The 13,483-nt window shown below is 41.7% G+C and overlaps 1 protein-coding gene across 9 annotated transcripts in view; it reads right to left on the reverse strand.

Moving 5' to 3' along the window:
- LTBP1 (latent transforming growth factor beta binding protein 1) overlaps positions 1–13,483 on the reverse strand; it is a 398,718-nt gene that overhangs the window by 37,927 nt on the left and 347,308 nt on the right. For 5 of the 9 annotated variants that reach the window (XM_042982189.1, XM_042982187.1, XM_042982192.1 and 2 more), the window contains 2 exons: positions 10,492–10,617; positions 6,837–6,980 (listed from right to left, as the gene is read on the reverse strand). The exons of 1 other annotated variant lie outside the window; for it this stretch is intronic. In XM_042982189.1, coding sequence (XP_042838123.1) covers positions 6,837–6,980; positions 10,492–10,617 — 270 coding nt within the window. The remainder of the gene's footprint in view (positions 1–6,836; positions 6,981–10,491; positions 10,618–13,483) is intronic. 3 more of the 9 variants (XM_042982188.1, XM_007082443.3, XM_007082445.3) reach the window with 1 other exon arrangement.

Genomic DNA, 13,483 nt, shown 5'->3' on the forward strand with positions numbered 1-13,483 from the left:
AAAAAACCCTACTCCGCCAAATGTAACAGTTCAATGATATTATATGTGGTTTCCTGCCTTTAAAAAAATATGTACGTACATAAAACCTGTAGCGGACCTCTCTAGGAGGAGAACAAGGATGCTCTTTGAGTTCAATTGTCAGAATCAGGAGGATGATTTACACGTGTCCCTTGACAGCAGGGAAACGCTTTCATTCTTCTGTTCTACTTGTTATTTAACCGAAAGACATGAAGGAACCATCCGCCCTACAAGGAAGTATAAATAGATCATTCCTCATTCAACTGTGGCCTCCAATCTATCTCTGATAAAACGAATCAGTACTTAATTCTACAGAACTAGCTGGGAATGACACCATAAATACAGAGGGGATACACTCTTGAATGTCAAGACGCAGTTTGATTCAAGAGGTAGTGAGTGTCTGCCATAGGTGAGGCAGTGAGCAAGGTTACAGGGGACGCAAAGATGAGTAAGGCAGAGTATAAGGGTCCTGCCGCCCTGCCAATGACTTTGGACTTCACGCTGTAGGCAGCAATAAGCAGCTAAAACTTGTGATGAGCACTGGGTGTTGTAGGTGGTGATCAATCACTACATCTTACACCTGACACTAGTGTTGCACTGAATGTTAACGAGCCGGAATTTAAATAAAACCTTGAATAAAAATAAATATAAAACCAGATTCATGTTTTGAAAACATCAATGGTGGCAACAGCAAGGAAGAGGAATCGGTGGGATGGAGGGAAGTCAGGAAGCTACCGCCATGGTCCAGGTAAGAGTTGTTGAAGGACTGGCCCAGGGCACTGGTAACACAGGAGCAGGGAGAGCTGAAGGACACTGTTGAGATAGAACTGGCAGAATGTTCTGGAGGCTTGGAGGAATGGGGAGAAAAATTAAGGTGTGATGTCAGGATTCCCAGGACTGATGTTTGGCAATTAATGAGTGAACACAGGTTGGAGAAGGGATGGTAATGAATTTGGTTTGGGGATAATTTCAGGCAGATACTCTGACAAGACACCCTGGGAGAAAGGGCCAATAATAGGCAGCTGGAAATAGGAGTGTGGCTCTGAGGACAGAGGCGGAGGCAGAAGATACTTGGCAGGCTGTATCACGTAAGTAAGAGTTGACTCAGAGAAGACGATTAAATATCCCAAGAGAAGAACAGAGAGTAAAAAGAGGCCTAAACATGCAACTCCCCGGGACATTATTATTTAAGGAATGGGCTGAGGAAAAAGAGTCTGGAAACGAGAAAGAAAAAGACCAGAGCAAGAGGGAGGAGGATGGGGGAAGGAATGTCCTAAATCAATCAGAAGGAAAGCAGGAGGAGGGAAGACGGGAAACCACGGTCAGTTGTTTCACAAGAAGGAATGAGCAGTGAGACGAATGGCTTTAGCATGTAGGTGCTCTCCACTGGCCCAAGGGAAAGGCGCTCTGCGCAGACAAGCCTGGGGGCCCTGGATCAAATGGGGGACAGTTCTGTGGAGGTAGGTGGAGCCTGGAGGTCCTCATCAAAGAATCTGGAGGCCAGCACAGTGACAGAGATTATTCCTGGGTGGTGCCACTGTGGGGGATTTTCATTTTTGATATATTTTCGTATAAGCCAATTTTCTGAGAAGAATATGCATTGTTTTAAATAAAATCACATGCATTATTTTTTTTTCAAAAAGAAAGCCAGTTTAAAAAAAAAATGTTTATTTATTTATTTTTAGAGAGAGACAGAGAGTGTGAGCAGGGGAGGGGTGGAGAGAGAGGGGGAGAGAGAATCCCAAGCAGGCTTTGCACTCCTGATACAGAGCCCCACATGGGGCCTGATCCTATGAACCCAGAGATCACGACCTGAGCCAAAACTAAAGGCCGGACCAACTGAGCCACCAGGTGCCCCAGGAAGCCAATTGTTAGTCATGGGGTCCTCGGCCTCGAGAAGGGGAATGGCAAAGTGGAAAAGATCCCAGGGTTAGGTTCCCGCACAGCCCTAGCTGTGGGACCCTAAGAAGAGCATTCAGTTTCTCCTTGGGCCTCGGCTTCCTGACAGGTAAATACAGGAGCTGGGCTAGAAAACCATGAAGGTGCTTCCTAGTTGTAGAAGCCTAGGCTCTACCTTGTGATGTGAGAATAAGCTCTCAAATACATTAGAGAAAAATGGATATTTAAGAAAATGCTGCAATAAACTGCATAAAGAACAATTCTTCTACAATGCAAATAATCACTCCAGTTTATGTTGTATAATTTCTGATCTCGTTTATTTGCTTTTCTTCAAGTGAGGAATACCTGCCTCGATTATAACATATATCTTTTTTGTGTTCTTTTCCTTATACCTTCTGTTTTAAAAATAAGCTCAGTTCCTACCCCAGAGTCTCCTCTGTGCACCAATCAAGACAGAGAGCAGCATTCTGTGGGTAAGGCTTGAAGGCTGCAGTTGCCAAGACCACATATTTACTGCTTCTTTTAGAGTGCCCGAGGACATAAAGTTTTTATGGAGCAATTATCACAGGCACTGAGAAAATAAAAGCATCAGGCTGTATTTCATATCCATACCCTCTTACACGTGATGAGTGGCATGGACATTTTTTAGTTCTTTCTGTTGCAGGTGCTTTTAGGCAATGTACAACAATGTAAATCAGTGGCCAAAGGCCCAGGCAGTGAAAACCATTAGACCAGACCTAAAAAATATTAGGTGGGAGCCAAGAAGTAGTTTAGAAACAAAAACCCTAGGACATTAAAATTCAAAAGTACCATAAAGGCTACCTGGTACAATACCCTGCTTGGAAGGGGGTACCCTTCGACCAGTGGGTATCCCACTTGTTTTGGGACACGTCTAGGGAAACACCCGTAATTTCATGACCATTACCTATCCCTAGTTATTGGAAAATTCTGTGCACTGATCCGCAATCTGCTTTCCTGACATCACCCCTTGGCTCCTGTTCTGTCCTCAGTACGATACCACTGTGGATTGTGCTACTGCTCATTGGTGGGATCCCCTCCGACTGGGGAAATTTAGCAGCTTAGTAAAATTCATCTTTCTTGCAAATTCATCTTTCCTTTCCAAATTACTTTTCAGGAAGGATGAGATCTGAGCTGTTGGTCTAGAATGTATATAGTGAAATTATTCTGAATCTTTGTTAAAAACCCTCACTTAAATTTGGTATAAAAAGTTTTGTTCTGTGTAACGGCAGATCCTTTGATTAGAGTAGGATACAAACTCTTCTAGATGGCCCCCATTTAACCAACTTGTTGCGTTAACCAATGTTCTCTTGCCCTCTGAAAGGCACCCAGGCCTGTGCCCACAGCAGGTGGAATGCTCACAGCCAGGAAGCTGCTCTTGGGCAGAAGCACACATTTCCTGCTCTCACATGCTGAGCTGTATGCTGACCAAGACTCATCTGTGATTATTCTCAAACATTCTGTGCCAGTGTATTAATTACTGTAATTACATAATTAAACAGTATATACACCAATAAAGTATGAATTGCGAGGAGTTGTTTATAGAACGAGTTAAAGACTAAAGTTGATTCAGTAAATGGAACGCTATCAAATTAGGTGTGGATAAGACAACTGTAGGGGCACCTGGGTGGATCAGTCAGTTAAGCATCCGACTTCGGCTCAGGTCATGATCTTCCGGTTTGTGAGTTCGAGCCCTGCATCAGGCTCTGTGCTCACAGCTCAGAGCCCGGAGCCTGCTTCAGATTCTGTGTCTCCCTCTCTCTCTGCCCCTCCCCTGCTCATGCTCTGTCTCTGTCTCTGCCTCTCGCTCTCAAAAATAAACGTTAAAAAAAGACAACTACACAAAAATTGAGAAAAACGATAAAAATCTAGAGGAATTTTACACTCACGTACTTGGCAAAGGCCTTTAAATTCTTTCTCCCTTTAAAGTAGGTGGTGGAGATCATGCGTAATGTAGTTTATGCAAGACAAGCCATGCAGGACTCTTAAGAGTGGACTTGTACTCAAAACAAGTTCTCGGCCCTCCTTCAAAGATTGGCAAATGAATGTACATTGATACGCTTGAAGCGAAAATTTAAATATTTAGAAACTATATTATCTTTTCCAGGATTCCTAGCTTCAAATGCCTTTTCAAATGGCAGGTCAATTAAACAGCCCTGCTCAAGTCGGGCAGAGAAGTCTCCTCCTGCAGTTGACAGCTGGCCTGCCTCTCAGGACCCTGACAGAGAAGTGCTCAGATGAAGATATCATCATAGACAATCTGAAGGCTGCATATAATCAGTTACAGTTCGCCAGGAACTCTGCAGATTGAGGTATGGTAGAGCTGCCAGAAACAAGATAAATTAGTCAGATTATACTGACATGGACCAATAAAAACAACTGGGTATGTATAATATTTAGCAGAAGCCAGAGAACTATGGGGAAAATATGTAAGAAACCATAAAAGAAAAGATTAGATACAAAGAGGAAGGAGAAACTATGTATCTATTGGCAGCTTTATGAAGCTGAGTATTCAAAACCAAGTTCTTTAAAAACGCAGGACAGTACTTAGTGAATTCTGACTGGAAGAACTTTCCAGAAAGAGTCAGTCAGTCGATGAGAGCAAGGACTCTAACGGAGGGAAAAAGGCAAAGCAAATGTTAGGGACTTTATTAAAGAAAAGCTTAAAAATAGGAGATGAGGAACAAAGCTTACAAAATGAATCACTGGACAGTTTTAAGCAGCAGTTAAAAAAATTTTTTTTCAAGTTTATTTATTTGAGATCTTGAAAGAGAGAGGGTAGAGAGAAAGGGAGTGAGAAAGAACCCCAAGAAAGCTCTACACCATCAGTGCAGAGCCTGATGGCGGGGCTTGAACCCACAAACCGTGAAATCATGACCTGAGCCAAAATCACGAGTCAGATGTTGAACCAACTACACCACGCAGGCGTCCCTAAGAAGCCATTTATGATGAACTACTCCAGTTCACCAAATATGATTCAGATGGTCTCACGATCCTATTAAGGTACTATTAATCTCCAAAACAAGAAATGAACAAACTTTAGGATCCCAGACATCTACCTAAACTGAATCTACGTGAAGTGAATGAACCATTCCCTGATGTTGCTGAAACATTCCAGCAAAAAAATACCTATCTAGGAAAAAACATAGTTAAAAAGGTCCACCATTTCAGAACAGATCATAAAAGGATGAGAAATAGATATCCCTTAAGTATTTGGATCATAGCTTACTATTTTAATACTTCATAGAGTACTCTGCCATTAACAAATGCCTTTTACATATAGGATTTTTTTTTTAAATCATAAAATTCTGTGAGGTAAATAAAACCTTTCTATTTTACAAGTGAGAAAACCAAACCTCATAAATGTGGAATGATATGCCCAAGCTTACACAGCTGGAAAATCGCAGACCACCATGGTTATTCCAATTTGAGGTAGTATAAGAAATTTAGAAAATAAAAGAAAAGGCTAAAATTTCCATTAATTCCAATAATTATCTATTTTATGTGTCCTCCTCTTCCCTCCTGCCACAGACTGTAATCACTGGAACAGCCCATTTTGTGACTTAACATTGTACTATATGCATTTATCTGGACTACGTAACGTTCGTAGGAATCATTTAATGAGTGTACAATATGATGATATGTGAATTATTTCAGTCAAATACTATAATACTATAATATAGTACACTATACTCTACTATAATAATGATGCTATAATACTATAATCTTTCAGTCAAATACTATAAATTCACCATCATACCATGGGTGAGGCACTCCTCTACGGAACTAAAGACAAATAGGAAAAGGCAGTTACTTAACCAATCGCATTATGGGCCAGCCAGGTTTTTAACTGTGTGTTTGTTTTTGCTATTTTAGGAACAACTAAGATGAAAAGTCTTCTCGCTACAGCTCATGTGTCACAGAGGTGGTCACTAGAACGAGGAATAACCCCTCCCTCCAGCAATACATCACCTCTTCCCCCTCACAGACAGTGTTTTTGAATTACACATTATATTGTCTTTTTGTGTAATTCTGTAATTCTGTACCCTTCCCCTCTATATCTAACAATTAAGAAGAATATGTGTATGTGAAGATATTTTTAAATTGCATTTCCTTTTACTTGCAAAGATGGTTATTTCATACAGAACAAGTGTGCCCTGTTGAGAAGAGTGAGAGCACTCTTAGACACATGGATAAAAACAACCGAGATTGAGCAAGAAAGTCAAATGGCCAATGTTTCATTTTATTTGGCTCTCAAGTAATCATTTGGTCTTTTGCTTTCGTTAAAATATAACCAGGCTATAGCTACATGGCACAAACTAAGAGAGTGATTTGGAAGTTGATTAATTTATCTGGAAAACCATCAGTTCTCCATTTCAATTCGTGCCCTGACGACACAGACTAAATCAAATTTTAAATGAACGCAAACACAGCCACTCTCTGGGCCAATTTCTGAAAAAACACCTTAAGTATTCCAAGTGGAAGTCTTTGTAGATCCTGAGAGGCCTATATGTTGCTTTTAATTTAGAGAAGTGTCAAGACACGTTTCTCCGAGGGCCAAGAAAGAAAGATTATGCAACCTAATGAGATGATGCCATATTAAACCCTGAGCTGATGGCTCTCTCTGAGTTTTAAGCAATTCCCAGTGAATGTTCTCATCATTTTGGATCCTTTACCCTACACATGGCGTCTCTGGGTTGGAAAGCACAAGAGAGGCCATCTAGCTCAGAGTTGTCACTGACCACATCCTAATTCACTGATAAGGCAGGCTCGGAAAAAGCATGGAAGCTTCCAGAGACAGCAGTGTGCCAGAACATTCAGTTATTTCTTACCTCACTCCCAGAGTGTTTGGCCCAAACCAGTGTAGGTACAAGTCCCCAGGAGGAGCCACTGTGACTTACCTCCCGAGGCCCGGGAGCGACACTCCCCGGTCATGGGGCTGTATTCCTGGTTTTCATCAGCACACACACAAAGGAAGGACCCTTCCACATTTTCACAGAAGGCTTCACCACATACCCCACTGAGCAGCTCGCACTCGTTCACATCTGGAAAAGGGAGCACAGATCAAGTCAGGTGTGTGCCTCACCCCTGACAGCTCTCTGTTTTACCAGCTGCACCAGGGCTCGTGGTGGCCACTGGTCACAAATGGTCCCCAGGGAGCAATCAAACCCTTCTAGTATTCTGGGGAAGGGGCTCCTAAAGGCCAGGCTGCACAGTTTGGTTTGTGTAAAAGGACCGTGAAAACACAAAGCAACGTTTCCAAATTCCAATTCCTCTTTAAAGGAATCAAGCATTGCACGTACACTCTGACCATGTAACTTTCTCTTCCTCAACTTTTGACATAATGAGGTCTTAAATGAAATGACAATGTACTCTGTTTTAAATTCAAGGAATATTAGCAAAACTGGCACTTCAGAAATAACATTTCATACATTCGTTAAAAAAATTGCTTTGAATCTACTCATATAACTAAAAATACAGTTCTCTAGCCGCCAAGATGTCCATAATTCTACAACCAGAATTCAGGTTGTGTATCCCTTTGGGGAATAAAGGAAAGACCCCTGTAAATATTCGCCAGCATACATTAATCATTCGCATGAAACAAAGTGTTCCAATAACTTATCACTGACCGTGCCTCTAAAAATTCTGGGGGTGTTCCACAGTGTAATTTCTATTTTGCTAAGTGTTTTTCATCTGGACTTTATACTTAATTAAAACACAGTCCAGGAATCTACTAATGAGTACATTTTATTCGATATTATACAAACACATAGCCCTAAAAAAAGGCTAATCCTAATGTCTGACCTTGCCCAATACTACCTCTTACCTGGTATCTTTCAAAGAAATTTTATTAATGAATGTCCAATTCAACAAAGTACCTGACTTGACATCTGAAATGCTCATGTATTTTATGCATTAAACATGTACAAACATCAGCTTTCATGAGCGTGCTCTGAGATGGTTTATACAAAGTTAAATATTTGAGCAATTACCCAAATCATTCAGGGAAAAAGATCTTATTTTCACCTGCTATACCCAGTTAATTGGACAAAAAGTTTATGTATCTTGACTTATTTGGATAATTACCTCAGTTTTCCATTTCACTTTGTATATAAACAGATATTAACCTAATAAGCTGGGTTTTGCTTATGAAAAGGTATTATAACATGAAGGAAAGCAGAGAGTTGGCGTATTTAATCAACCCAGACAGTCATAATTTAGACCAGAAAAATTGACTTTAGAAATGTGCCAGTTCATACTTATCAATTTGGTAAATGTCAAGTGGAACTTTCTACTTTCTAGCATGTATCATTTACACGACTATTGAGATCTCTCCCACCAGAATGAATTTACTCAATCCAAAAATATTTTCTAGTTTGTGTCGCTGGGCCAGGCACTGGGGAAATGATGGCCTGACTCCTGTCTTCATGGAGCTTACAGTCAAGTCAGGGAAGTCAACCAGATCATCTCACAGGCCACAACAGATGGAGCAGTGGACCTTAAGTGAAGGGGTGGGTTAGGGAAAGGATATTGGAGCCAAGTTCCAAATGAAGGATGAGTGGGTAACAAGCAGAGCTGGTGGGGATTTGGGGGAAGTGAGGGTGCAGGAAGGATCCAAGAAGAGGAAACAGCATGGCCAAATTTTGGTCTCAGGGCTGATTCAACTCTTAAATTCTACAGAACACCCAGCATGAAGTACATATATTAGGTGCTCAGTTAATATTCTTGAGAGTGAATGAGCAAATAAAATGACACCTCTGAAGCCCAATAAAATGATAACAAATATTCCTTCTCTAACGGTGGCGTTTTGTAGGCTGAAATGACATGTCAAGATGGGTTTGGTGCACTCATCTGACTGGTTAGAAGTGAACATTAATTGGGGGCTCAGGAGCTGCGTGATGTCAGTGGCCCGACACCTAATATATCTCATCATGCAACAGTTAAAATTTACTGCGCACACACAATAGGCCAAACATTAGTCCCGGGCAGGGGAGACAGACAAGGCTCTCAACCACAGGATCTTGAGGCCTTGAGGAAGGTGGCTGAGGCAGGACACACAGACAGACAATTCCCCCTAAAGTGTGTAAATACTATGATTGCACCTGCTGAAGGTATGCTGGAAGCAGAAGGAGGGGTCAGAGCTGAGCTTGAGAGAGATGATGGAGCAGGGACAGTGTCTGGGAGAAGAGTGAAAGTATCTTCAGGAGTAAGTGGGATGAGCCCAGGCGAGCAAGGGGAGGTCGGGAGGCTCTTCCCTTCCCGGCAAAAGGAGCAAACAACAGCCCAGTGACTTCACAGTTGCATGGGCAACCACAAGTGGTTGTAAAAGGTGCAGAAGGAGGCAGTGAGGCTGAGAAGTGGGAGCCAGATCACAGGACCTGTTTAGTCAAAATATTTACACAATTTTTATGGCCTGTATTTTAGCGCAAAGGAGATTAAAGTCGGAGTTGGAACTAGCAATTATGACAGTGCTGGTTTAAAAGCCGTGGCTACTCAAGTGAGCGATTTCATCACTAAACCTCCAAATCGACTTTGCTTTCCCCGTTTCATCTGCACAGGAAATGAATTAATGCTTTTAATTGCAGATGTTCAAACTAAGAAGTTGCTAACTCCTCCTCAGACGTTATCTGCTGTGAAAATGAACAGAGTAAGGGTAAAGAAAAAGTCTGATTGTCTGTGATGTTCTGAATTTAACCTATCTTCTTTCTCATTTAATGGTTCTAATTGCAAATGTTTCCCAATGAACGCTATTTAAGGAACTCAGAGCTGGGGTGGCTGGGTGGCTCACTCAGTTAAGTGTCTGACTTTGGCTCAGGCCATGATCTCACGGTTCGTGGGTTTGAGCCCTGTGTCGGGCTCTGTGCTGGCAGCTCGCAGCCTGGAGCCTGTTTCAGATTCTGTGTCTCCTCTCTCTGTCCCTCCCCTGCTCATGCTCTGTCTCACTGTCTCTCAAAAATAAATAAATCTAAAAAAAAATTTTTTTTTAATTAAAAAAATCAGAGGTGATCAGAAAATGAAATATGAAATATGTTGTCTATCTGAGCATGGGCTGGATCCTGTTCTAGGACATCTGATGATATTCAAGATTCCTTCCAGCTCCGTCAATCCCAGACAGACCAAAGAAATATAGTTGCACAATCCGAAGCATCATTTTACGGGTGTCATTCCTGGAAAATGAAACTCTTGCCAACACTTTTCCTTAAATACACCGCCTAAGGAGGTACATCTTGAAGACAGACAAGCTACACCACACACCAGACTATTTCCTGTGCAGGAGGGACTCTTCCAGAAGGGCTCCGAACCCGCAGCTGAGTTTCAACAGATGTTCTTTTTTAATATATGTGAAATTCCAAGCCCTACTTCTCTAGTTCTTAATGTCCTGAACAATTTCAGAAGCCATCCTTCTGCGCATCCCCAAAATTGTGTGACAAAATCAAATGATGATGAATTCTGCCCAAATTACCTTGTTTATTACAACCTCTCCTGCTGTTGATTACGTTTAAGTGGGGGAGAGGGGATGTGAAACACGTTGGGGAAAGAAATCTAAAAACTCACCCACACACCCTTGCCCATCCTGTGGGGCCTGAAAGCCCTGATAACAGAGGCAGCGGAAGGAGCCAGCCGTATTGTCACAAAACCCGTGACTGTCACAAACAGTGTTGTTTACACATTCATCAATATCTGCAAAAAAGACATCTGACATCAGACACAAAGCACAGACTGACAAACACCAGATATTAATGGATAGACAGAGGTGCTCAGCACACCCCGGTTAGCATGAGATGATCATGTTTACACAGAATGAACTTTTAAAACATTTTACATATCAATAAAATGTTTTGATGAAAATGTCTTCATAGACAAATGTTGGGCTCTGTGAGAAAACATTTACTTTGCCTCAGGAAATGTTTTCAAACGGAAATGACTGCTGTAATTGCCATGGTCATATTTTCTACATGTTTTCTACCCTTTATTTCCAAGGACAGTATACTCCCCTACAAGGGAAATACGTGAAAGTGTGGTCACCTTTTTGGATCGTGGCCCATGCTCACAGTTCTATCTGAGGAGGTGGGGCCAACAGAAGCCCTGACCTGCCTGGCTGTTTCTCACTCAACCCTACAGATGAACTTGGTCAAGTCTCAACAGCATTCCCAGGAAGGGAGGAGAGAAGGAGTGGGAGGAGGGCAAGGAAGACAGAGAATCTGATGAGTTCAGCAGAGTAACCAGCCGGTCTTGACTTATTCACAAGAGAATATCTGCTGTCACCAAGTTAGAGTCATTTAAGGTCCTAAGCATCAATCTGCTCCAACTAACTAGCAGTGGCCGACTTGTAAATTCACTGTGTTCCCTATAAACATGATGGTAGTGGTCCTGAGCCTTTTTTCCCCAATAAAAATGTTCTCATAAAAGTGATGTCTCAATTATAAACCTATAAACAGACTTTGAGATATACTTTTTTATCGTTACAGTGACTAATTTACTTCTCCCTTTTGTTCTCATCCCCCTTCTCCTTGTTACAGCCACACTCCACATTTCCATCTGTTGGGTTCTGTCCTTTCTGCCTTTGGATTACATGGTCCCCAAATATAGGCTTTTGGAGAAACAATTAAGAAAATGCAATTACTGCATCCAAATACATGGGAAGATAGCAAATGGTTAAAAAAAATGATACGCAGCCCTTGACAGAATTTAGTTTGGAGGAGTTAAAAACACTGAACTTTCCTCTTCTTCACTTTTCTTTAAAGTTTTAATTTAAGTAATCTCTACACCCAACATGGAGCTTGAATTCACGACCCTGAGATCAAGAGTTGAGCAATTTTTCCAATGAGCCAGCCAGGCACCCCTGCTCTTTCTAAATTTGTTAACTCCGAGTCAAGAAATGTTCTAGAAGAAAGAGATGAATGCAATAATTATTTGGTGGCTGTCTCATCTCCTTCCCTCATTTTCTAACATAATCAAGAGTAAGTTCAGAGACTGTATCACTTTTGAATTGTAAAAAATAAGTGACTACCCACTTTTCTTAATTTTCTCTACACAAACAAAGCTGTCCCTTCTCCTTTCAAGGCCAAAGTTCTTTCTCCCCTCCTTACCAGTCTCTCCTCCCTCTAGTCCTACCTGAAGCATCCTCAGTTACTTCTACCCTCACTGACTTCAAAAATGTTAAAATTTCAGGGGCGCCTGGGTGGCTCAGTCGGTTGAGCGTCCGACTTCGGCTCAGGTCATGATCTCACAGCTTGTGGGTTCAGGTCCCATATCAGGCTCTGTGCTGACAACTCAGAGCCCTGGAGCCTGCTTCAGATTCTGTCTCCCTCTCTCTCTGCCCCTCCCCCGCTATGCTCATTCTCTCTCTCTCTCTCTCTCTCTCTCTCTCAAAAATAAACATTAAAAAAATGTTAAAATTAAAGAAAAACATATTAAAAGCTCTTGGAAAAGCATTAACTTACTGATGATGTCACCTACTGTGCTTTTCCATTCATTCCATTGCTGCAAAATGTCTCAAAAGAACTATCTACACGCACTGCCTTTGCTCCTCACCTATCTCATCAGTAAAAACAAGTAGTAACCATACTACTACCAGTGATATTGGTATAGTCCTAAAATTACTGTGAGGACTCAACAAAATAACATGTATAAAGTGCTTATAACATTGCCTGGCATGTGACGGGAAGCAGAAAATATAGGCCAACCGTTATTATCACTATTATTTCTCCTCCTCTTCCTTCATGACCTACAAACTCACTTTCTCCCTCTTTATTCAAAGAAGCTCCTCTGAGAAAGGCCACCAAAGGCTGACCTGTCAGTAAAGTTGATGGTCATTTTCCAGTCGGTCATCACCATCATCCTTGACCTCCAAGGCTGGCCAGCTGCCACCTTCAACTCTCTCTTTCATATCCCACAGTGAAATATTATTCTTGTTTGACTTTTAAAACTTTTTAATGTTTATTTTTGAGAGAGAGACAGAGAATGCACGGGGGAGGTGCAGAAAGAGAGGGAGACACAGAAGCCGAAGCAGACTCCAGGCTCTGAGCTGTCAGCACAGAGTCTGACACAGAGCTCGAACTCATGAATTGCGAGATCATGATCTGAACGAAGTTGGATGCTTAACTGACTGAGCCACCTGGATGCTCCAATTCTTGTTGGACTTTTAACTGCTTTGGCTGGACCTCACCCTTTTGCAGCCTGAAGGTGGGTCTGCCAGGGCTTGGGCCTCCCTAGGACCTGCTGCTTCCTCAGTGTTGCTTTGTTCCACCCTTTCCAGACAATCTGGACTTCAATTACCATTGTCCCTGGAAGGAATTCCAAAGCTTCATCTCTAGCCAGAAGATCTTTCCTATTCTTAATCATTCCCATTTCATCTTCTGGTATAATCTCAAACTCATCAAGCCTAAAACCAAATTCACTATATTCCTCCTAAGCCACACTTCCTGAGCTTACTGACAAATCTCTCTGATTTCTATCCTTGTTTTTTTACCTCCATCTCTTACTTCAACTTAAACCAAAAACTCAATGACGTTATTTCACATCTAAAAAAATGAATCTCTCCTGC

Source organism: Panthera tigris, chromosome A3 (assembly GCF_018350195.1).
Source record: "Panthera tigris isolate Pti1 chromosome A3, P.tigris_Pti1_mat1.1, whole genome shotgun sequence".
Lineage (NCBI taxonomy): Eukaryota > Metazoa > Chordata > Mammalia > Carnivora > Felidae > Panthera > Panthera tigris.